Source organism: Gymnogyps californianus, chromosome 18, assembly GCF_018139145.2.
Source record: "Gymnogyps californianus isolate 813 chromosome 18, ASM1813914v2, whole genome shotgun sequence".
NCBI lineage: Eukaryota > Metazoa > Chordata > Aves > Accipitriformes > Cathartidae > Gymnogyps > Gymnogyps californianus.
In genome coordinates, this window is record NC_059488.1 from 3951953 (window position 1) to 3977991 (window position 26039).

A 26039-nucleotide genomic window follows, 5' to 3' on the forward strand; every position below is an offset into this window, starting at 1 on the left:
CCAGCCACCCAAATCCAGAGCAGCTGCCAAACGCAGTACCCCACAGTTAAATTTACAGGGAGCAAAGCCCTCCGTGGGGGATGCCACGTCCAGGCTATCTCTGCCTGGATGGTCCAATCTCTGCCGGCAAAGGGATCCTGCAGAGCATCCGCTCTGCAACGCAGACCCAGACCAAGTCTCCCAGGAAAGCCCATGTCAGCAGGGCCGCAGATACGATGGGCACTGCAAAGCCGGTGAGACATCGAGGTCCGTCAGGCATCCCGCGAACAGGAGCCGCTGCCACGCCACATGGGTATGCGCAGTTCTGTGCACGTGGAAAAAGTATAACAAAGGAAATTATAAAGGTTGCAATGTCACATACTCAAAACTTAAGAAAATGTGAGAACTAAGGTTGCCAAGGCAACCTTAATGCAGTCTCTGGTAATTATGCACTTTGATGATGGTGTTGATTGCAAGACCACATACAAGAGGGTTATCTGAAGGACCTATCTCTCCCCAAACGCCGAAAGTGATGGCGCTGAGTCGTAGCCAGGCGCCTCTGGGTGCCTGAAACAGTCCAGAGCTCGGCATTTAGGCATCCCAAAAACCACCCTGGGTACCTATGAACATCCGCAGGCTTCTCAGCACCCTACAAACAACTTCATCTGCAGCTTCTCAGTATCTGGTTTTCTCTTCGTTGGAGGACACATAGCTCCTACTTTATTGTACTCTATTCAGATGCTGTTCCGCATGCACAATTACTCAGCTCCTCATGGGTTGCTTATCCTTTGCTCAACAGCAAAAAGCAGCAGTATTTCACAACCAATAAAGTGATTAAGTTCCCAATCTCCCTGTTATCATCCCCATTTTACAGACAGGGAGCTAAGGCCCAGGCATGGTAATGTAAAAAACATCCACTACATTACATGCAACAAATTTGAGACATTTCGACTTGATTTTTCAGAGTGCTTAGCATTAAATGACACTTCCCCTGCTCAAAGCACAGCTCCACATTAATGCAGATCATTCCCAGAGCAGGTTCATCAGCTGTGTTGAGCGAGGCAAAGGTGAAAAACTAGGATATGATCATGCCATTAAAGATGGTTTCATAATGCATATGCACGGAGGGGCTGCCTGAAGGCTGCACAGCAAACTGACCCTGGCACCTCCCGGCTTTGGAGTTTTGCAAACTTGGTAACATTTGCTAAAGAGAAACCTAATTGGGGTTTTATTCAGGGCAGGGAGGAAGGGGAAGGCATTCAGTCTGGAAAAAGAGGACATTTTTCAGCAGCAGTGCAGGACGCAGCATCGCCCAGCCTTTGGCGGGCAGAGCTCTTCCCAGGGCAAAATTGCCTGGGCAGGCTCCTACCTGCCCGCTCACCGTTCTCTTCCTCTCTTGTCCCAGTATAGCCCATTCCTCTCCCCCATTCCCCCAGTTCCCCTTCCCTGCTAGACCTAAACTCGGTATTTTTGGCTGGCTGCTGCTGCCCTCCCTCACACCCTCAGCCAGCGTTTCGGAGCAGGGATGCTCGGCCGTGCTCGGGTATGGAGGACTGCTGCCAACTCTTGCTGCTAAAATCAAACAAGACTTCATGCCATGTGCAGCAATTCAAGTTTTTCAAACGTGCTTTTAAGCTGGCCAAATAAAAGCAGCTCTTCGCCTGTAAAAGAGAGACCCTCCACAAAACGTCCACCTCAATCCTCTGCAACAGTTTTGCCTGGAGGAGAAAAAGAAATTTTAGAAAAACAAGCAATCGAGCAAAAGCCTAAACGGAAGGCTTAGGATCTCTCATCCTAAATTATTAAAGGCTGAAAACATCATGAGATGGGTGAGGCCACCCCAGGACCAGGCAGCGATTGCAGCCCTGCCTGAGCTGGTTCAAATAAAACATAGATTCACATAGACTCTATGTGGCATGGCAAAAAATGCCATTAATCTCACTGCTGTGATGAGCTCTGGGCATCTCCTCGCTACCTCACCCATATCTGCTCCCAACACGGACCCAATCAGACTCCACAGACGAACTGAGCATCCAGCCACCTTCCCCTTGTCTTTGCCCTTCAAAATAATCAGCCATCAGCAAACCAAGATTTCAGGTCGCTGCTCGTTTGTCATCCCAAAGGGATGAGCCTAGGATGAACTAAAGGATTTTCCCATTTAAAACAGACATATTCTAGCCCAAAAGAGAGCTTGGCTGTGGCAGTTCCCATCTCTCCACCCTGCTTTCCTGGCCTAGAAACCAGGAATTCGCTTGCTGGTGGGAACTTGGAGGGGCCAGAAAGACAGAGAGGAGCTGGAAGGACCCCAGCCCACATGCCGGCTCCATCCTCTGCTCCTGTGCCCCAGCCCCAGGGGCTGCACAGCCCCCCCGGTGCTGTAGCTCGTCCCCCAGCCCCACGGAGGCAGAGATGTCCTACAGTGCCCACAGGTGCTGGGGACGGACCCGGTACGGGGTACGGCATGGGGGGCTGCATCTGCCTTCGGTCATCACGAGGATTTTGCAATGGCAAGCTTGAAAATCCCAGCTTGGGGCTCAGACTTCAGCACCTGCTTAGGCACAAATGAGTCACTAGGTTTTTTCTTCCCTTTTATAGCCTTCGAGGGTATTTTGGGTAAGTTTTCTGTTCTAATGGGCTCTTCTGGATCTGACTTCATAGCAATTCATGAGGGTCACCAGGAAAAGTTGGACTTTGTAGGGAAACTGGGAGAGGGAGGGGGTTACCCTTTAGCCCGTTGTTTGCCTGCGCCCAGGCACCAGGACCAGCCACATCCCAGACGTAACCACTCTCATTACACAGCAATTGTGGGTTTTTTCAAGATACATATAAAGTGCTTAGATGCGGTGGCGATAAGCACTTTAGAAATGCCAATAGAATTAGATTAGATAAATAGGAAACAGCCAGGGCTGCCGGATCAGATATCCATGCCCTGATTTTTCACAGATGCTCCTATCGATCCGCTAGGAACAGAAAGTGTCGAGCCCCTGGGAATCTGGGTGCCAGCGACTGGCCGTCTCCACACAGGCAGGGATGAGCGCTGGGACTGGAGATCCCTGCCCCGATGAGACACTTGCTGCAGGCAGGACGGCCCCTGAAGACCGCAGCAGCTCAGCATCCCTGTGCGGCTCCAGAGGCAACACCAGGCTCTGCAATAAAGCTCCATCCAGCTGAACCCCCCCGAAAGCCACACAGCTGGGTGACCTTCACCAACCTCTCTGCATCCCAGGGATCACCAGACCCCATCCACCCCGCCTCCTCCCCGCAGACCTGGGGAGCCGGGCACGTTGCTCCCAGCCCCAGCACCGGGTGAGCAAGCGTCCCATGGCGTGGGGATGCGCATGGCTGCACGGAGAGAGGGGTAAGAGCCCATGAGAAGCAAAACCAGAGCTTTTTGGAGAACCAAACCCATGAGCTGTATTTTAGAAAACACCACACACCTGGGTCAGTTACTAGGGATGCATTTCTGCATATGTATACATATATGCATAGCTTTGCTGCTATATATAGCACCTTCTATCAGCAACGCTCACTGGCTTTGAAAAAGCCAGGTGAATGTCCGCAGACAGAGGAACTGAGGCACAACTAGATTATTTACAGCTCGTTTCCAGAAGTACTCTTTGAAGTTGGAATCCAATTAATTTTATACCTGGGGAGAGATTTGCATAGGGATTTTCCGTCCATATGGGCAGATTTTTCAAAAGGACTCGGCCTTTATCTAGGCACCCAGTGCAGACTGTGTTTTCCGAGGTGCCCAGTATCCATTAGCAGCTCCTCGGAGTACAGCCACGTTTGTCACAAGGGCAGCACCCACCTTGGTAAACCACCGGTCACCGAGCCCTTCCGAGGACACCACCTCCATGGGTCTGGTCTCCAGAGGTGAGGAGCACCCCAATCTGCTGCTCCCTTTGGTAGGGACCCATCTCACCCCTGCCTGGAGATTTGGGCACCTCAGAGCAAATAATTTCCTACCATGGAGAAAAAGAGGGTTTTCTGCTGGTTTAAATCCCTGAACAAGGCCAGCCCACGATCAGAGAGATGCCACTGCTGACACAGGGGAAGTGTCAGGCATCGGTGGCTGGGGGAAGGCCAGGACCACCCTGTGCAGTAGCCACGTCCCATTAAATCACCTTGGCTATGACCTAAAACTGCACCAACCCTGCCAGGAGGGTTTGTCTTCTATCTCCTCTGCAAAGATGTGTCACTGCGGCAGTGAGCGCTGCCTGGACAGACCTCAAAGCAGCCACATGCTGTCCCCAACTTACAAACTCTTTGGGGCAGAAGCTGTATTTAGACCTGCACTTGGGGTAGCTGTCTTCAGTGCACTTCAATGAACCTTTCCTGATTTGCACTCTTACGAATACGCCAGCAGAGAGACGAGCAAGCCTTTCCCCATCCCCCTTCACACCCCCATCGCAAACCACAGCCCCCGGGAGCCCACGGCGCGGTGACTGAAAATCTCTGATCCAGGTGATGGCTGCAAAGTATCGCCTTCAGACTTTTGAGGAAGAGACAGAGCTTCAAATGCACATGAAACCCCCAGAGGCCAACGTTTCATAAACAAACAGCACCCACCGGGAGGGAGCGGGCAGCCCCGGCTGCAGCAACGCCTGCCTGTAATGAGCTGACCCCGCAGGCTTGCTGCCCGCTCTCCAATTCATGGGGTAATTGCTGTACATTTTTAGCCTTGCCTGCAACCATATCATATAGTGAAGGCTGCTGAGCTGTGTCCAGGGCCAGGTATGTTCAGAAAAAAGGATAATCATCATTTAAAAAAAAAAAAAAAAGAAAAAGGTAAAAAAATCTGGCACTGAACTGTTGCATCCATTTTTGTTCCTGCTGAACCAAATTGGCTGCCATTGAAGCAAATGGCAGATGAAGAAAACATTGACTTTCTGCTTGGGTCAATAAACAAGATAAATTGAGCGGGGAGTTGAACGTGGAACAGGGAACATCATCATTTACCTGAGGAAGAGAGAGGGTTAAAGGCAGAGAGGCTGAAGGAGGGCGCACAGCCGTGTATCAGGTAAGGGCGTTTCACTTGGGAGCTCAGCGCTGGGAGGCAGGAACCATGCCGGCTCCCTGGAGGCTTGGGACTATGCCGTGGGACTGGGTCTGATGTGCTTAAAACAGAAGACCCTGGACCCAAATCCCGAGAAACGCGTACAGGGGATTGCATTCCTGCAACTGAGCATCTCCTGGTGCCAATGGCATTTCCCCCGAGCGCGCGCGTGCAGCCTGCACAGGGCTGAGACCTGACTGCTGCTGGTCCAGAAGTGGCCAGATCAACCCTGCCCCAGGTCTCAGAGATGCTGAGGACGGGATTCAGCTCACCCATCCCAAGATAACCTGACACACACGTAGGACTGGTTACTTTGCGCTCCCTCCAAACTCCCTGGGGGAGATTGACTCATTTTGGGGATGATCCCCCTGCCCTAAGGTGGTCAAGGATTGCAGCAAGAGCTGATCAGTGCCTTGAGCTCCACAGACCAGATCTTTGCTGATTAGAAAAGGCAGCCTGAAGGACTAGCTTAGATACAGATCTAGGGATGATCTAAGCTACCTCTGAGCACAGTCAAATCAGTCCCAGCCTATGGCCCTTGGAACTACTTGCAATAGATGCCAGGGAGAGAAGAAGGAGCCTGTTACTGGCCTTCCTGAGGAAAGGGAAGGTCTTGAACTTGGCCGTAGCATTAGATAGCTAAAACACCATTTGGGAGAGAGACAGAAAGTCTCAACTACAGAAAAAACTCCTTGCGCTTTCCACTGTCGTAGACACCATAGATCTACCATGAGATACAAACCTGCAAGATGCCAAAATCCCAGTGCCCACAACAGGATTCACCGTCCTCGCTGTGCTGTCCCACCTTTTAGCCTCTTGACATCGTAGCTACCCTAGTTTAGATCTGCCAAGCAGGGCTGTTAATGGGGCGTGTGGGTGGAAATGCAGAGGGCTGAGTGGACTCCCCGGGTTGCTCACTAGTCCCACACTCAGGTTTCCAAAGGAGCCATCACTTTGGAAGATCTACCTCCTTATTTTGTTGAGTTATTTTTTTATTGACAAGCCTACCCTCTCTCAACAACAACCCACGACCTGAAGCACCTCTAAAGAACAGATGATGCATTAAAACAATGGCAGCACCATGCTTACACACAAACACACACTGATTTCGAAGTTTAACTCAGAGCTCCCCGGCCTCACTCTGATACCAACCATCCCAGAACAGACATCCTCCCTTTATCTGTAAACCTTTGCATTATTGCATTACTAAGCAGAACATAAAGAATATATGCATTTATTAAAGGCAGAAGAGACTACGCCTCCCAGCAGATTCCTCCCTGAGCTCAACTATTGGCACTAAGCATCCCACACCAACAGTGTTTAGAAGAGCTGTGCTATGGCAGAGGTTGCAAGCGATGCAGCGGGGGCCCGAGCCCACAAGCAATGACGGGAGCTGCAGGCAGGTGCGCATGGGATGGGAGCATCCCTCCCCTTGGGCCAGCCAGATCTCAGCCGTCAGGTTTGTTTCAGTTGCCAGTGTCACGGTGAAGGATATTCAGTTTGAACCGCAATTCACAGGAGTGCAGGACATGGTCGTCACTATTCCTGCCTGATTAGATCTGTCAAAACCTATCAGGGGGAAGTCTGCCTGGGAACCTGCTCTCCGGCTGCACATTTAGCAACAGGAGACTGATGACAGGAGAAAAAAGGGGGGGGGGGGGCGGGGAAAAGACAAGAGCATTTGCACACTGCAGGACCACCCTCCTTCTCCTGCCCATCACATTTCACTCGCTACCTTTATTTTAGTGTCTATCTTAATTAAGAAGACTAAACGGAAAGGCTTCTATGCGAATCCAAGGTCTGCCCCGAGGGGCTGAGGAGGATGCCCAGAATACAATTTGCTTCCTCTGAAAGGCACCAGAGAAAGACATGCAGAGACGTGTCCCTCCATGGTCCCACCGTGAACCCCACAAACCACCTCTGCCAGGGCAGGAAGCAATGGATGAAGGTCTTCTGATGGGTGCCAGGAGCATCCCTCAGAGCCTGCGGCAGCCGGTGCCTCGGGTAGAAAGGGGAGCTGTGAGCATCGCATGGGCTCTCGGAGGAGGCGGGGGGCGAGGGAGGGCTGATCCCACCCTGACACCCATGGCAGCGTGCACCCCGCTCCTCTTCACGGGGTGACCTCTCAGCCTGACTCGCTTCACGCTGCAGCTGCACAGAGAGCGATGCTGACCCGATGCCATGTGCAAGGAGAGATGAGGGTTACCCGAAGCCTCTCAGACAAACGCTCTCCCAAAATAGAGGCCAAGACTCCTCTTTGATTACATACACGAGGGCCAAAAGACTGATTTTTCAGCCAATAAGCAGCAGCAGAAGCAAGCCTCTGCAAATGCAACCCTTGGAAAAAGAGTCAAGTAGGAGGTTTTTGGAGGGAGAGCTCACCAGAGAGGCAAACTCGGGGATTTACGAGCAAGAAAGCAGTCGGTGGTTGCATTGTTACCATTTCACCCAAACAGGCTTCTCCGCATGCATTTGCAAAAAGTGGGGATCACAGCAAAGACTGAGCTTAACTTGTTTCTCCAAGTTTTTCTCTCGATGGAGGAGTACCGCAAAGCTGAAACACTGCCAGATCGCTGGCCCGAGAGCAATGAACTTGCCTTCAGCATTTGGCCTAATTCACATTAGAAGACTCAAATTCAACTTCAGCAATATTCACCTCTATCTATCCAAAACCAAACTCGGCTTAAAGAAATGAAGATGACCTCAAAACTCCTGAAGGTCTGCTCTGCCACAGGAGACGAGCAGAGCGTTCCCAGGAATAAAGCCCCGAGCAGGAGCTGGCATTTCGGGATCGGCTGCGGACTTTGATGGTGAATTACCGCACGACTGCGGGCAACTCGCAGGATGCGTCAACGCTCCAAACTCCTCATCTGTAAAACGGGGACAACAGCTACCTACCTCCCACTGTGCCGCGCAGTTAATTAATGCTCCTTTGAGTTGTGAAGATTAAAAGCGGCATATAACTGCAAAATAGTGTTTTATTATTATTATGAATGAAGCCTCCACTTGTTCCATCAGAGTACACCTTAAAGCAGTGCTACTGTAGATACTGTGAATTGTTCCCAGCAGCTGTACTACTGCTGGCATTTGCAGGAGTTTGACTGTAGACGTGCATGTAAGAGCTTTGAAGATGTTGGGGAAGAAGAAAGAGAGGGAGAACAAATAGAAATTCCACCACATTTTGTGCTTAGCATCTGGAGATGACGGTCCCACCCTCCTGGGGGCTGGAACAAAACAAACCAGAGATAACAACAGCATCTCTTCACCTCCCGTTCTTGCCTGTGCTTTACCTTCACGGGCTGCAGTAGCCCTGCATGCGCAACGTCGGGACAGATCGTACTGCAAGGGCACTTAAACAGCAAATTCAGATCACACGGCCGCTTTAGGAAGGGATTAATATATTGTCTCTATTCGACAGGTGGGAGAAATGTAGCACAAGACACTGAAATTGCCCACAGCAAGCTGGGGGCAGAATAACATGCCTGAACCGGGCAAAGGCACGGACAGACCCCCTGCTCCGGCTGGGGCAGCGCCAGCTGTGCCCAGCTGTTGGCACCACCCAAACCGCTTCCCTGTCCTCCCAGGCACGCTGGCGGGAGGGACCACAGGAGCACTCCTCACCCACCCACCCACCCTGGAGGCTTTCCAGCCCCTGCAAACCCTCCTTACCCTTATTTGATGCCGTGAGCATCAAATCCAGTGGAGCAGGTCCAGAGTCCCCAGTGCTAATCACAACCCCCGAGCTGTGTGCAGGCTCAGTCCCTCTCCTGCCACGGATGGTTTTGAGTTAGCAACACCGGACTAGCACATAGCAAAAGAAAGTTCAGATCCTGGCTCGAGTACTCCAAGCAAGTCACTTTTTTGTACTTACATTTTCTGCATTATTTAACAGAGGGCCAACATTATTTCCCTTGCCCCACCGTGCATCTCTTTAAGCCTGCATCCCCCCGAGGCAGAAACCCCTCCTTTGATGCCTACGCAGCGCCTGGCACTCTGCTTGCCCGACTCTGCAGCCAGCCTCTCTCTGCCCTGGCAACGCAACCCCAACCCGGAGGAGCAGCTTGCGGCTCTCCATCCCCCCGGCATCGCCGCTCCCCCTCTCCAGGCCACCTCCACCGTGCCCGGCTGAAGGCCTCTGGATGCCTGCAGCACACGGTGGCCATGTCGCTCCCGATAGGTACCTTTCATGTTTAATTCAGAGGCTAGTTTAGTTAATCTATTTTTTAATAATTCATCCCTTCCATCTTAATTTTGGTAGTTGTTGAAAATCTCTAATAAAACATTTAGGGGCTCTTTTACTGAAGCAATGGCATGATTTACTTGACAGAATCCAGTCTTTGATGTCCTGTCTTAATTCCCTCCCTCCCACCGTGCCTCAATCCTGTTTATCCTGTGCCGGAGTTAAGAGGTTCTTGTCGAGTTTTGTAGCACTTAGATGCCTTGGTCAGCGTTAATAATTCAGCTGCCCCGCATGGTTTGGACAAATCATGTAGCACACCAGCCTCTTCCTTTTATTAACGGCTCCCTCTGCCACCACGGATCCAGGCATCGGCCAGGAGCGGTGCAGAGGGACCAGGCAGAGCATCCCGACCAACGCGGGTCAGAAGCGTGAGCAAAATATCGCAGGTGCCAACTATGCTGTTGAAAGAATATACACCCTTTTACAACGCCTATATTTCATCCTCTACTGCCGGAATGGAGAAACATGCTGGGTTTTTGCATCTGTAATTGGGGAAGAACAGATGGTGGAGGCACAGTTGGAAGTAATACGGCCATTAAAATAATCTATACGGCTTGTAATTCTCCAACATGTGAGAAAGAGGAGGGCCTGCCTTCGCCCGAGTACCCACCCGGGCTGCAATACGGGTGGGAACATTTTTTTTGCAGTTGTCAGGATATTGAGGCATTTTGGTGGGCTTGAGGGGTTTTACCTTTTTCCTTCTCCCGGGATTCTCCTCTTGAAGTGATTTGAGGGGCCAACAGCTGAACCAGAGCTGCTTCCACTGGGTATTTGTTTGACTCCTGCGTGCCACGCGGGGCACATTTTCCCCCCAAATCAGTTGATTGCCCCCAGTTAAACCAACTGCTAGCTTTACATCTGTCTTAATGATATAAAAAGAGCAGCAGAAAGTCCCAAGCACTTCAGGCAGGCAGGGATGTTTCTGTAGTTAACTTAAATTTCAAATGGGGGTGATGGGAGAAAGAATCAAGCAAAAAACCTCCCACTGATTCATGAAAATCGAAACTTCTCAGGGGAACGCACAGGCTTTGCCATCACCTCTATCACCTACAAATCTCGAGAGCAAGAAAATATAAAATTAGAGTAAGAAAATTGCCCAGAAAAGCCCAGACATTTAGCCAATATATGGAAATTTATGTCCTTGCTCTGCATGACTTAGGCCATGGTTTCAGAGACTTCTACGCCTACACGTTGTTTGGTGCCTCTGGATGGGTGAGGGTTTTTCTCTGGGATTTGGTTACTGCTTTGTGTCGGTTCGTTTCTCCACACCGACATACTATAGAAAAGGTACAAAATTGTTTCAATACAAAATGGAGAAAATGTCTGAAATCTCAAAAAAAACACATTGGAAGGAGTAATCCTTTCCGACTCAGACCCAGAGGCCACTATCCCCATCCTGATTTATGGAGGTGAGAAGGAAAGGGAATCGCAGCAGCATCGCCTGGCCGGGAACCCAAGCATCCCAGGTCCCTCGGGCACCGTGCTTCCCATGAACACCTCCCCAGGCTGGACACAATGATTTTCTCAGACAGAAACCTCTCCGTTGCGCTTAAAATCTTCACTGCGATCACACAAGCAAGTACCTCTCCAAATCCTTACCCTCCACCCTGAACACACAGGAGCCAGCAGGACGTTACCTTGACAGCTGGTTTTGCTTTATGGAGCTGTAAATATATTTTTTAATAGGCTGGCGGCAAGAAAGATGTGTTTTCAGGCTCGACAACATCCAAAATTAACTGCGATTCATTTCAAAAGGGGCGAAGGGGTGGAGGAAGGGGGAATGCGAGCCTGAAACCCGCAGAATATAAAAGCCTTGAAAGAAACTGCCAAAAAGCCCTTGCATAGCTGCCTCCTGGCTCTCCGAAAGAGATTAAAAACCCGAGCAGCATCAGGCTGAAGCAGACGTCATGGAGGCCACCCCGGGCCACGCTCATGCTCAGATAAGACTCTTTCTTATTATTATTATTTTCCTGGAGATGACCCAGCCTTTGGCAACTCATAGCTCTGCCCCACTCCTCGCACCAGCCAGCATGACAGGTTCATCTAAACCAAGGAGAGGAGACGCGAGATGCCGGTGCTTGGGGTGACCGGGGGCTCCCCCCGCATGGTCCCTGGGGATCTCGGAGGAATCCTGCCGTGAACGTCAGCTTCTCATCCTCCTTCGTGTGCCAGAGCATTAAGCCTGACGTGCCGTTGTTAGCCCCGGCGCTGCTCTCTGACACCTAATTTGACTAACCCTTTAGTGACTAATTTAATTACCCCGGCCCACAAACTGACAGACAGCTGTTAAAAATGGTTATTGCATTATTAATACGCTCCAGTAATTTCCCATTAAAACTATACTGTTAATAATTTTTTTCCCTGTATTTCTTCCCTCTTAATTAGTCTATTTAAAACTTTGAAGGAATATTCTCTTTATGGTAAATGGGAGCGTCGAGCAAATTACATTTTTGATTGAATACTTCTGTGATAGGCCAGCAAATAAGACCGTTGAGTTGTTAATTATTGTCAGAGTTTCACACGATGCCTGCTAATGAGGCAGTCAATCTTCTCTGCCATTCCTAGAATATTAATGGAGGCCGTTGGTATTGATTTTGTCACCAGGAGAAGGCAGGAACCCCTCCTTCTCGGGTGGCTCCAGGGAGGGCAGGGGGGGCTCTGCGCTGGGAGGGGACACAGAGGGGACCAGAGACCTTTGGGATGGGCTGAGCCAAGGAGGGCTTGAAGCTGGTTGAAGCTCGGGAAGCTCTTGGGTGTGCCAACGGCAGCTTGCACAGCTCAAGGACCCGTGGGGGAGCTGGCACATCCCCACAGAGCGGGGGGTCACCCCCATCGACAGGCGTCGATGCACAGCAGCCGCCCCCAGGCAGGACAGGCAGCGGGGGGGTGTCAGCAATTGCTGGACGTGCTGGTCCCTGTCCCCTCTCTCTGTGTCTACCTGTTGATCCTGAAGCGTATCAGATTCACCCCTTACCTTTCTGCGAGAAGAGAATTTGTATTTTTTTTTTTTAAGGAAAGGGAAATACCTGATCTGTCTGGACTTCAACAGATAACTTGATAGAGTAACGCAGGGAAATTACTACCAAAGCGCCCATGGATAAGGATTGACATGAAACTGCAAGGTGGCTTAGAGACCGTACAAAAGTAGCCTTTGAGTTGTGCTGGAAGATGCGACAGGGAGCTTTCAGTACCATTTCTCAAGCCCTTTGGGGATTGATCCTATTTGATATTTGCACTAGTGCTCTCATCGGAGGATGGAGCAGTTGGGCAGCAAAGTCTGCCAGTGTCAAAGTCATAGGACTTGAATACTCTTCCCATCCAGACTCCCACTGCCCAGCTCAGACAGCAACAGCAAGTCTTGTGGGGCCATGCCCAGTGCAATCCCCAATGCCAAAGCCATCTCCCTGCAAACAGTGTCTTGGTCAAGCCAGAGGTAATCCTACTAAAAAAAGTCCTAATTTTATAACAGAGGAACCGAGACAGAGAGAGGCAGCAGCCCAGGAAGTGTACGGGTCTATGACCGATGTCCCAGCTGTCCTGTTAATGCCGTCTCCCCTGGGCAGGCAGGGAGCTGCGCTTCCCTGAGCGAGAGGTTGCATGCACACACATGCAATGAAAAGATGCCACACGTATCCCTGCTTCAGCCCCCAAAACCAAGGATGAGCACACACAGAAACTGTTCCACCTGAGCCATGGAGGCTGTTCAAGTGGCAGAGCCCCCCCGCACAAGCGTGCCCTCCGCTGCCTTCCGCGGCCACATCATCTCCTGCAAGAAAAAGCAGCCTTTCCCAGAGCAGCAGCATTTCTACCACTGCAGGTGAAAATCCCTCGCTGTGAGAAACATGGGGCAGACACCGGCACGCTGCGTGGTGGTGCTGGCATGCGACGGCAGGAGGGACCGCAGCAGCTCCCGGCAGCGTCGGAGCTGCGGCAAAGGACATGGGACTGACTTTGCCGGGACACTGTGGCACCAAGTCAGAGCGGAGACGTGGATTTCCTAAATAGGTCGCTTGGCACTGGGTTTTATTTCTGTAGCTTTGCTGCGAGGAAGCGCCTGCGTGGGCGCCTGACCCAGAGAGCAGCAGGATCAATGTCGCACACAGAGACGTTGTGCTGGCCCTGCAAACCAGCTCAGCTCCCTCTAAACTGCTTGAGCCTTCCCAGCCCAAACCTCCCCCAGCCGCGCGCCCGCCGGGAAAGCCAGGAGAGACCAGATGAACCTTGCAAAGCTCAGAAAACCCGTTATAGCAGGCAATGTGCTAACACAGGTCAGACTGTCACAGCTGCCGCGGAGAGGCCAGAGCTTAGGGACTTCACTCCAGCTACCTGCTGCAGCCTCTCCAGTTGGGCTTTGCACAGCCAAACCCACATGCTCCCCAAAAATGAGATTATTTTGGGCTATTCTGGGACCACCCTCCGTCTGCCTGACCGGGTGCCGCAGGGAAAGGTGGTGGCGGGGGGGCGGTTTGGAGCATCTGTGGGGATGCTCCCAACTCTGCATGCTCTGTCACCCACAGCTGCACAGCTGGAATGACACCAAGAGACAGGGACAGACGGAGGACAACAGCCTCCGCAGGAACAGCCGCCCATCTGTGCTGGAAGTGGTGGTGGGATCAGGACCACCATCCCCACAGCAAAGGGATGGCAAAGCTGCTGCTGCCTCCCCACCTCTGCCTGCAACATGAGCACACACAGTGCTGTCCGAGCAGGCTGCCAAAATACCAGGGAGCCAGATGTTTAGCAGGAAATCTTTTCATGCTCCCTTAAATCTCTGCAAAGCCCCAGCTGATAAATCCAAAAGGCACATAACAACCGGGGCTTCTCCCTGCACCACTCCCCAGATTTCCACGCAATCTCACCCGTTTCTTGGCCGCTTTTGAGGCCGGGCGAGGGGACAGCAGGAATTTCTGTGGTTTCTTTTCCACTCTGGAGCCGGGCAGCAGATTAGTATGGCTGCTCCCCAAATACAGGCAGTGTCCCCCCACCCGGTCACCCCTGCTGCTTCCGAGCCCATCTGCTGCCCACTTGTGCTTTATAAGCAAGCCAGGCGCTATTTTCACTGCACTGAAGTTTTTCATACTAAAAGCTCCTTTTTTCTTCTTTTTATAAAGCAGGCTTCCATAAAAGAGGAGGTTTCCGTTTATAATTAATTGCCTATGATGCAGCATATCCCAGTTTTACCAGGAAAGGGGGAGTCTGTAACTCCCTCTGAGCTCCAAGTGAGATGCCGTGAAAAGCCCTTCAGGTCAATGGCAGCCATTCTTGACTCTCCTCCTCCTCTATCAGTATCACCTATCAGCTATGTTCAGGCACAAATTATGGCTTTCACCTCCCAAAAAACCATGTCATCCCACTGGTCTGGCACCACGTCAAACTAACACAGACCCAGGAGGGCTCCTTCACCTGGACCCAGCTCCCACTGCTCAGGCAGGAGGGTGGGAAGGGTGGGCTCAGGTTTGCCTGCGGTCACATTAGGCAGGGATGATCTGCTCCTGCCTTAAGTCCTCAAGAAGCTCCTGTAAGGGAGAGAAGCAGCCAGGTCTCATAACACACCTAGTGCTGGCTTCTTGGCTCAAATAAGCAGAGTACCACACCCTGCCTCCCCCAGGCCTCCTTTCCCACAGGGAGATGCAGGATGATAACCGGAGCCATCAATAGTTCCCTGCAGGAAGAGGGAACACAAGCCGCCTATTCAGAAAGAGCAAGGAAGAACTAAGGAGACGGATATCCTGGAACAGTCCATCCATAATAAACAGTCTTGGCTTGCAGTGGTGGTGCCCATCCCATCTACTTGGAGCAGGTCTAAGAGGGCTCATTTTAGCTGTCAGTAAAACAGCAGTTAAAGTCCTTTGGACCCAAACAGAAGCCAACTACCAACTTATAGGTAAAACGCCACCACGAAGACTGGCTGTGGGCAGGAGGCAAGCAGAAACCCACAGCTTCCCTGAAGAAAGCCATGGAACAAGAGGAGGAAATGGGGTACCACCACTCAACACCTACCAAGCCCCTACGCAGGGACCTCGGGCACGGCCGGGCTGCGAGTCGGGTCGGCAGCCGCTACCAACGCTTGCAGGCAAGAGGCAGCGCTGCCCAGCCTGCCTGCCCAGACAGCTCTCAGCCTCTGCAGACCCCGCCGCCTGGGAAAACAGCCTTGGTGCCATCGAGCTGAAAGGTCCTGCTTCAAAATAAAGGCAGGCTTTGAGTTAATAAAGGGTTAATGGCAGATTACAGGCTGTCAGCATGGGCACATACGGAATAAAAGGGAGGCTGAGATCAAGAGTCTCGTGGTGGGTTAACTCCATCCGTTCCCACAGGGTTTTCAGGGCATCCCCCTGAGGAGGTAGTGCAGAATAACTGCTCCACAGCATTTATTTCAGTAGAAGAGCCCTAACACATCAGGGACCTGTTACACACATAGGTCATGTCTGATATGGATGGTTACAAGCAACGTAGTCACCCCTTGGACTCTATGGGTCAAGGAGCCCCTTATAAACCACCCACAACTTCATCATTAACCCCAAGCTGTGTCCAGCTCCAGAGGAACCACATTTCACTGCCAACATCTCCAGCTCTGGCTCATCTGTGTTTGACACACACTGTATTAAAAAAAAAAAGGGAAATGGGGACTGAACTGAACAAAGAGACTTCTCACTGCAAAAGCTCAGTGCATATTTACACAGTATCCTGCCTTAATTCTCAACTTCATTTATGTCATTTTAAGCCCTCCGCAGTAGCAGGGAAGTATTAGCTGGTGTTTAATTGTGTGTGGCTGGGTTCAGCACGGCTCCCGACGAGCTGCTGCTGGGAGAGAGCCCCGCAGGGCAGGGCTGGACACGGCAAGGCAGTGACAGGGGTACAGCCCACGGCAGAGCCACCAGCCAGGAGGGTGAGCAGCACTGGAGGGCACTACCCCAGCCTGAGCCAGTTTTGCCTTACATATAAGGTGAAACAACATCGGCCGGCACCAAATGACCTGGCTATGTGATGCCTGGGACAAACCCCTATGTGCAACGCCCGGACCTCCTGTTTGCAGCAGACTTGAATACGTTCTCCCCCTAAACCCATCCAGCCGCAGCGCCAACAGACCTGAACGTGCCCTAGATGCAACTGGGGGCTCTTCACCCCCCCACCTGCCTCCTCTCCAAAGCCTGCTCAATACCAGCCGCTTTCGTTTCCTCTGGTGGAGAAGAAACATGCGCTAGATAAATTATGTACAGACCTTGTGGTCCATTGACACCCTCATCCCCATCCCTCCCCTCCCAGCGCTGCCTTCCCTGCCTCCACTCCGGCCACTGTCAGCACTGCTCAGCCCTGCCGGAGCCCGGCCCTGAGCACGGTGAAGCCCGTGGCACAGCGCGGCAGCGGGTCCCTAACCTGCACCCATCTGCGTTACGATAAAAGGCGCTCGGTTGCAGCCAATAGCACCTCATTATATCAAAAACACCGCAGGAAATGTCTAGACCTGAATTGATTATGGCACAGTAATTCTTCAGGCAGTGAAAGCAGGGCAATTCCCAAGATGGGATTATTTTTTTGCAACACTTCACCTAATTTTCTTGATTTTTTTTTCCCCCTGCTCACTTCCCAGCCCTCCTTCCAAACCTCTCCAGCTTTGTAGTGCTCTTTGAGTTAGTCTCTCAAAACAATATTCTGCTTAACGCACTCCAGCGCAGTGCCCAGGAAAGCACCACCATCCACCAGACCTCCGGGCTTTAAACGTGTAGCAGCAGCAAAAAGTCGAGAAAGCTTTTGCTTTTCACTCTGCAGCCAGCAGCCCGATTTGGGGAGACCAGAAAAAGACCTGACGGGTACTTATAAACATCTAAATCAGAAAAGGAGAAGCTGAGTAAGTAGCAAATAAACAGACAAAAAGGGGCAATGATAAAAAACCTGGGCAGAGCAGAGGCAAAGGGCAGACGATTTGCAGCTGACGCACAGTCTGGTCCGGCTGCGGTCCCACCAGCCAGCTGCGGCAAAGCACGGAAAGGCTTTCTGAGCTGATGGGCAATGCCAGACAGGGTGCACCGTCCCCAGCTCTGTGCAATGCTGATGCTGTCTCTAAACCATGCGCTGAGCTTTTTGGTGCTTCTAACCTCACTTTGAGCTGCCTTTGCTCCTTTGCCTGGAGGTCACAGGGCCACGGACAGCCTGCAGAGCATCTGTCCTGCATCTGGAAACTGTGTGGAATGAGAAGGATGAGCATGGCACAAGCAAAGTTAGTCTGAGCTGCCTGGAAAGTGCTGTACCAATGGTTCCCTTGGCTGTCCCGAGGCCAGTGGGAGGAACAGAGGGCATTTTGTCCTAATAAATCACCCTGAGAGCCGGGGTGACATCCTGGAGCGGAGCAAATCCCTCGAGGCCAGCAGCCACAGCAGTGGGGCACTGTACCGAGTCCACCGGAGCCGACGGAAACATCACCCCAGCCCCAGCTGCTCAGGAGCAGGAGTGGAAACTAATTAACTTCATTTGTCTTCAGAGAGTGCGGCCGTCCAGGTTCACTGGCCCTGACTGTGGCTGCCCCTGTGCCCGGCCCCGGCTGCCCACACTGCCGGGTTCGGCAGCCGCGGTGCCTGCACGGTCACTGCCTGCGGCAGGTGACTGCCTGCCCTGGGGTGAAAGCTGAACCGGAGCTTCTCCCCTCGGTTTTGTCTGGTTTGCACAGAGCTGCCTTCCCTCGTCCCTCCACGGCGAGAACAATGTTCCTCTGCAGCAACATGTGCATCCCCCTTTCTCTTTAGCAATTAAAAAAACCCCATAAAAATAAACCTAGGCGTCCATCTTCTCCAAGAGTCCTCCAAGCCTGCAAGGGACAGTGTCTTCTCGTGGTACCCTTAAAGCAGAAGGACAAAGCTCCCCTGTTCGTGTCCACCTCTGTTCCCATCGTCTCCATCGAGATGATTTCTCCTCCCCGTGCCGGCTGCAGAGCCTGTCGCAGGTCCCTGGCACGCTCCCAGGAACGTTTTGGCTCAGCTGAATTTTATTAGTTTTGTCCTCTGGATGAAGTGATCCAACGGTAGTTACAGGAGATAAAAATGAGAAAGGAGCAGACACGGCCCACGTCGGGCAAGTTTAAGCAACTGAAATCTCATCAGAACTGGTTGGTGGATGGGGCCAGCTCTTTCCACTACGTTGCATTAAGAAATAGCTGAAGAAAAGGCATTAACCTTTTCCCAGTGTCACTGCCCCACCCGGGACCATATCCCCCAGTGACACAGCTAAGCTGAAGGACAGCTGCACATCCAGACAGGACCGGGGCCATCGTCCCACCCCACCCTGGAGCATCTCAGCGCCTTAAGGACAAAGTTGCTGAGGGCAGCCCTGGGAGAGAGGGCAGGGACTCAGAGCATCCTTCCCCAGGCACCCAGGAAATCCTGTCCCTCCTGCTGCCGCCACTGTCCTCGTTCCTCTGCTGTCCCTCTCCTGTCCCCAGCAACCCGCAAGTGCAGCTCCCAGCCCCAGCCCGCCGGCCGGGCAGCCGCACGCTCTTGGCTGGCACCGGGTGAAGGCGATGTGGGTCGGCTTGCTCTGAAATGGGAGAGGGCAGAGCTGACCCCAAATACTCTGCACTTGCTGGGGCTCAAGTACCTGCCCTACAAACTGGCCCCGCAGCGCTGGCCTGGCATCGCTGTGTCCGTCCCCAGTGACCTGACCCTTTCCAAAAGCACCGCAGCTCCCTCCCCAGCACAGGAGGAAGAAGAGGAGGAGGAGGAGAGCAGAGGTTCCCTGTCCCAAGGTTGGCACAGGTCCCCACTGTCCCAGCACCACGCTGCCACACAGCCACCCCTGTCTGGGCCAGGGGATGAACCGCCTGGACCCTCTCCTGCCTGCAAACCTTCTAGTCCCCTTCACAGGCAGGAGATGCACACAAAGGCAAAGGTAATAAAACTCAAATAGGGGGAAAATAATGTAATTCAGGAAAAATAGTACAGACAGGCTGTATAAACAGAGAGGCCGTGGGGCTGCACTTTGAACAGGCAGCTCCAAAGCACGCTCCGGCCGATGTTTAACAGAAAGCAAAGGCAGGAACATAAAAACAAATAACACCATCAAACAGGGATGGGAGAACTCCTTTCATTGAAGAAACCCAAGCTCTGATTTCGCCGCCTTGCATCACCCTTTCTGCTAAGCACGCACATCAGCACAGTGTTTTAGAGCCCCTGCCTCCCCCTCCCAACCCTCTGTACTCGCTGCTTGCCTCAGCGCTGGCAGGATCCTGCTCCAGGCGGTCGGATGGATGGACACACAGCTCCAGAAGCAGATCTGGCGTAAGGGGCAGCTACCGAGTCCAATGCCAAACCCTACTCTGTGATGGGAGATCCCAGATACATTAAAGGGAATAATTCTGGGTGTGAGACAGCATTTGCATATTTGGCGGGTGTTGGGTTTTTTTTAATTGTCTCAATAAATATATAAACAAAATCTGTTTGCTTGTTGGGTTGTTTTTCCCTCCTGGGCTCTGCAGCACCATGGATGAGAGGAACAGCAATTGCTCAGCTGCCAAACTTGTAGCTGGTGCTCCCTACGATGGATTTGCCTACAAGCCAGGTCCAAATTCACATCCACTATCCCTAAGAGGTTTGATCATTTTCTGTGCAGTTTTACAGCCCAGCATCAAGACCTCAAAAATGCAGTGCGTTCGCACAAAGGACCAGAGCACAGAGAGAGTGAAACTCAGCATTACCGTAGCAAGAATTATTAAAAGCCCCTGAAGAGGGAAGGCTGAAATGTCCCTTGGATTCTGGGCATGAAAGATCACCCACGGCTGGTGATGGACCACGAAGAGACAGGCTGAGGGCAGTAAGGTCCCTGCACCATCCCAGAGGTGCTGGGTGACCCGTGTTTCAATTCTGACCTACCCTAGATACTCCCTGGGTGATTTCAGCTCGAGTTTTAGGGTTTTTTTCCCTCCTTTCCTCGCTGTCCCTATTTCCCCATCTCATCGCTCCCATAATTCCTCTCTTACTTTGCAGCTCACACCCTTTGGTGGCTGCCGCAAGGTTGTGTCTCCATTTAGTCACCCCGTAGCCAAGTGAGACGTACCTGACTCTTCTAACCTGCTCTCATAAATCAAAGCGGGAGGCAGGGAACAGAAAAAATCCCGGTAAGCAGCCAGGATAATGCTAAGTTGACAGATGCAGGGCAGGGGCTGGTGGCTGCCTCTCTGTAAAGCATCTGTCCTTTCCCTCCAGAGGATGAGGCCAAAGGCTGCCTTTATCCCAGTGTTAAGCACTGCAAGCTGCTTCTCCACGACTTTTTGCGAGACAACAGCATGTTGGGGTGATAAGAAGCCCAGGCCAGAGCAGCGGGGATGTTATCTGTGGGGATGACGGTGTCTCTGTGATGTGCACGGTAATGAATTGCCCTCTTTGCAGAAATGAGTAAGTTGTGCCTGGTGATGCAATGATCAATTTGCTCCATCATGTCAAGCCATCCATTCATCACGGGCACCGACTGCCAGGCGCTCGCGGCGCCTTTATTGGCACCAACAGAGCAAGAGGCTCTGCAGGCAGCTCCCCGGGTCCCTGCTGAGGACCAGCCCAAAAAAGGGGTTTCCCCTCTCCCCTGACCTCCTGGCTGAGGGTCCCTCCAGCATCGAGCATCCAGAAATCACAGCCCGCTCTGTTCCAGGAGACAGAAAAGGGGGAAAAAAAGACCAAGTTCCCATGGCATCTCCTGCACCAAATGGCAAGAAGAGCTGGCAGGGTGCCCTCTGCCTGCTCCTGCCTGTACACCACCGGCATGCTGCCCACGGGGACAGGCCCAGCCCACGTCATGAGCCTCAGTGATGCTCACCTGCAGCAGCACCCATTTTCCTGCGCTTGTGCAGATAAGGCACGAGGCTAAGGCACAGGGCAGACAAGCTCTGCTGCTGCTGCGACAGCGTGGCCACGGCAAAGCTGTTTCCCCCTCTCCTGGCCCAGATTCCCTTTGCCTTTCTCATCCACTTCGCTTCTCATCCTCCTCCACTCCCAGAGAGCCTCACATCACAGCGCTCGGCACCAACTTGCAAAATCACGAGGACCCAAATCACTGCAAAGCCCCTGCAAAACATCACTGCAAAACCCCTCTAAGACTGGGGCGGCGGTGGTGTCGCAAAGGCATGGCAGGGTTGAGCCGGGGAAAGCCGCACGCAGGGAGCAAAAGCCCAGCTCCCGTCCTCGACACGAGACGGGACACATGCGGGCACAGAGCTGGGGAGCAGAGCTCTCTGCCACCGAGAGAACTGAAAATAAAATAACAAACAAATAAAAAAAAAAATAAAAAATCCAGTTGATTGTACTTTGGCAAAGAATTCAGAGAGCAAAGGGGCTCACTTGGGAGCAAAACGAAGATGAATCGACAGCAAGTTCAAGAGAATTCATTCTGCCGCTGAACACTTGTCTCTCCATCAGGACATCTCAAAGGCTTGTCAAGCGAAGGCAAGGCTTTTATTTGTTTCTATGGTTGCCATAACGATAGAGCTATATGTCATGTCAGGCAGCAGCTGGGGCTCGCGCCTCTGATTTATAGCCGCTCACCAGAAATTATCAACTTTTCTGCAGAGCGGGTGGCACAGTGAACCAGGACCACCAGGCGTTTGCCAGTGCTGTGCTCTGCCCCCCGGTTCTCTCTCTTCTCCCTCCTGCGCAGCGGCTGTGCCCCAAGGGATGCTTTTATTATCCCCTGCAGGGATGCTTTTATTATCCCCCGCAGGGATGCTCGGTGCTGACAGTGGTGGGACCCGGGGGGCTGCGGGTGCGGGTCCTCCCCATGAGCTGCCGACGGGGCAGAGCAGCATACGCTGCCACAATTATAGTGATTCCTGGTCCCACAGGACAAGCAGTACCTCCTAAAGGGCCAAAAAGAGACGGCAAGGTGTCCAGGGAAGGCCAGCAGAAGGATTAAACACCTAATAGTAATTTGTTTAAAAAAAAATATACATATATAGACTACTGTGTTTACCACCAGGTTATGGGGGAAATACAGATAAGAGAGAGGGATGGGAGCAATGGGGAGAGGGAAACAAAGAAGGGTCTTGAAAACAAGCAAGACAAGGTGGGACTGGGAGGTATTTCTTGTCCTGGCAGGGGATGCGCAGCTGGGACAGTCTGCCCAGCCTGGGACCTGGCCTCCAGCCCAAGCCAGAGGCTTCCCAGCATGGGGAGAGCCCCGCAGTGCTGCTGGCCAACCTCATATGAGCAAAGACATCACCGTTAGCGTGGCTGCCACGATCCCAGACATGCGACCGATGTGATCATCGTGTAGAGGATCAGACTCTGGGGCCGAGGAGGGGATGCTCAGTATGGTTACTGATGAATTATACAGGTAAGTTTCATTAACTCTAAGCACCCTTGTGCTTAATTTATGACGCACAGCCCTAAAACCTCCACCACCAAGTTCTGCATGCAAAGCCCTGTCCCCACTCAAGCCCCAGAACACGTGGGAGCATCCCCGGTGGGATGTTTGCACAGAGACCTTTGGCTCCTGTCTACAGGAAGTTTCTCTAATGACTTGGCCGCAGCAGCGGGAGGAGGCTTGGGCTGGCCCTTCGTTCCCATCCACCAAAGCACTGCGTACAGCTTGTTGCACTGCTCAGCGGTGAAACACACGGAGAAGAGCATCCCTCCGGAGAAGCAGCAGGGAGTCAGCATTTCTCTGGAGAGCTGCTGAAAGGCAGAGCCCCATCTGTCCCTTCCACAGCCTCAAGCATCTTCATAAAAACGCAAGGCCACGTTTGAACCTTTAACCCTCTGAGTTGTAAAGACTCATCACTTGTTTTCTCCAAACCAGGCTTTCTGCAATTTCCCTCCATTAAACCCTTCAAGACAAGTGACCCCGGAGCCAAAAGGTGTCAGACTAATGAAAGGTCTGGAGGAATGCAGCACGCTCATTATTAAAGACACAGAAGAAATACAGTACTGAGCTACCATCACAGCGTTACAGGACAGCAAACAGGGTACTCCAGGTGCTGAGATGTGGCCATGTTGCAGCTGGTGTAATACAGCCCAGGATCTGCCCCTTGGCACGGGGACGTGACTGTATGAGAGCTCAAGTCCTGCAGGACCCACCGCAGGAGCTGCCAGCATGGAGGGACAGCAGTGTTACCGCGGTCCCACAGCCAGGGGAACGGGTCCCCCGCCGTGCAGAGGGATGGCTGCATTTGAACACCCACACAATGGACAGCACGTGTTCACCTCCGATGGTAGGTCTGACATTATGGGTCATCATCTGGACATCTGAACCACCAAAACTGCCGTATTACCGCTCCCTTGAGAAGCTACCAACACTTGTCTCAGTCCAGAGGGACAAAGCAAAGAGGCTGCAAGATAAACAGCTCTAAAGTACCTTCCTCATTGTGTGAAAGCACCCAAGAACCTCAGAGGAGGTTCTCAGGGACAGGCCAACGTGATGCTCGTGAGCACCAAACACAGCAACATCCCTGCTCACCGACTGCAGTGGACCTGAACAGCCCCAGCATTAGCTCCTCCGCACCATCACGCTCCGCTCAGGCAGTATCACCTTGGCTTCCACCCACCCCAGGGTGCTTGGGACCCGAGCTTGCAGCCTGATCCCCGTTTGAGAAGTGTTTAAGTTCTAATGCAGAAATAATAGATCGCTTTTCGGTTTTCACTGTATCTGTGAAACCTTCCATAATTCAACATCAAATATTTATTATTACGTTTATTAAAGTTTTAATAATTTAGCATCTCCTGTATGCAAGCTACAAGCACCGTGAACTCGCCTCCCTTATTCTACCTGGGTCACTCCAATATTTATACCTGAAATTCTCAGTTCAGGTTCCATTTATGAGGGGAGCAGGCAACAGCATCTGTGCCAGAAACTCCCCTCCTCCTGCCTGGCATTCATCCATCCCGACTCAGACTCTTCCACGAGGATCAGTGCCCAGAGACAATTACTGCACTGGAGCAGAAAGCAAGCTTCCTAGCCTCTACTTTCGCTAACGTACTTTTAACGAAGATGTGAGGAGGCAAGAAAGAAATAATGTTCTCCTGGTATTTTGGCTTGGAAAACGTTAACATAAAACAAGGCGACCCTTCACCTTCTCAGATGAAAAGCAGTAGTCTTCTGTAGACAAGAAAAACAACGCTCCTAAGAGAGCCAAATTGTGATAGATATGTACCATCAGTCTCTTTTTGCAGGAAAGGGAACAAGCACTAATTAGCAACAAAAACACACTTGGAAGTGAGGACCTCTTGGATGCCAGTCCTGGCTCTGCCATAGGTTTTGTAGGCACTTGCTCCAACCATAGCCCTGCCAAGATGATGGGACAGAAGAATGGAAATCCATCATCCCATTGCTCTGGGAAAAGAAAAGACAGAAGGGGCTGGGGGACATAAGGATCCTGCCAGAGCCCAGGAAGACGATTCACAACACAGACAAGAATTTGCAGGTCAGGAAATTGTGTCTTGAGTCAATGGGAGAAGGCCGTGAGAAGGAAGGGAGGAAGGCCAGGATCACAGAGTCTCCCTGGCACCCAACAGTCACATGCTCAATCTTAATTTAATGGGGGAGAGGGGAATACACACTGAATACCTTAGGAATTAAACCCTTAGGAGTTTACAGTTAAACCCTTGTAAACCAGACAGAGGAAGACAATCACCACCACCGCTCCCCTCCAAGGCAGAGGCTGCTGCTGCCTTTCCAGCTGGGGCACAGAGGACAACCGTTTTGCCTGGCTCCTTTTCCAAGGGACCCCCCTTTGCCCACCCTCAGCCCGGTCTCCCAGCAAACAGCCTCTCCTTCCACCGCGGCAATTCTCCTCCTGCGATGCCCTCTTAGGTCCCACTTCTGAACCAGACTGTCACAAGTCCAATGACATCTGGTTAAAATACAAGCTAGCCAAAATGGGGGAGCCAGAAAAGTATTCGGGCATTTACTGAACTCGGGGAAGGAAAAAAAACCTCTAACTGTGTAATAATTGGACAAGTAACATGGCCTTTCACCAGGCTCTGACCTCGGCCCTTCATGAGCCCCACAGCAGACTATCAAGGGCTGGGTGAATGTGACATATGTATGAGTTTCTAAAAGATGACAGCACCTCCATACGGGTAAATGCATCGATTTAAGCTATGCAATCTACCATTAGATTTAAGCCACTTTAAAATTGCCTTGCCACAGGTTCATACCGATTTACCTGACTGGATTGGCAGACTTCAGAGCTATATACACAGGTCTGGCCTAGACCCATCAGGACCAAAAGACCCCGGAGAGCTATCACTTCAGATTTCTTATTGGAAGAAAATTAATCAAACTTATCATCATAGAAATTACTGCATCCTCAATAACAATTTAAAGAGCAGCGTAGTCACTCAAGCGTGAGGAAAACGAGAAATCTGCTTCCTACCTGACATCTGCTGGATCTTCCGTCACCAGAACATCTGTCTTGCAGCTGGCGAGAGGATTGATGGAAAGCTCCACGGGGGGCACCACGAAGCTCTTACTGACAGGAAGCCACAGGCCTTGACCCAAACTATAGGTGGACCTGGAATAAGGACAAAAATGTCACATAGGAACAGAGTGTCCACAGCGAATGGTGGCCCTCTATGGCACCTGACCGCTTGGACATCAGAGCAGCGGTGGCACCATGGGAGAAGTCAGTCATTTGGTCTTGTCCTGAAAGCCAAAGGAGAGAGGAATAGCTAGAGATGTGACAGGGACAACATGGGGATGGTCAAGCTATTCTTTTTAGTCCAGGGGGACTTTCTGCACACACTGTCCTCGCTTTTGCTGAGCCGTGTCCGGCCTGAGGGGACAAGAAGG

The 26039-nt window shown here is 51.9% G+C and overlaps 1 protein-coding gene across 2 annotated transcripts in view; it reads right to left on the reverse strand.

Annotated features, from left to right (window-relative positions):
• The window catches only part of ASTN2 (astrotactin 2), a 361993-nt gene that overhangs the window by 176558 nt on the left and 159396 nt on the right, over positions 1–26039 (reverse strand). For both annotated transcript variants that reach the window (XM_050908006.1, XM_050908007.1), the window contains exon 10: positions 25624–25761. In XM_050908006.1, the coding sequence (XP_050763963.1) occupies positions 25624–25761 (138 nt within the window). The remainder of the gene's footprint in view (positions 1–25623; positions 25762–26039) is intronic.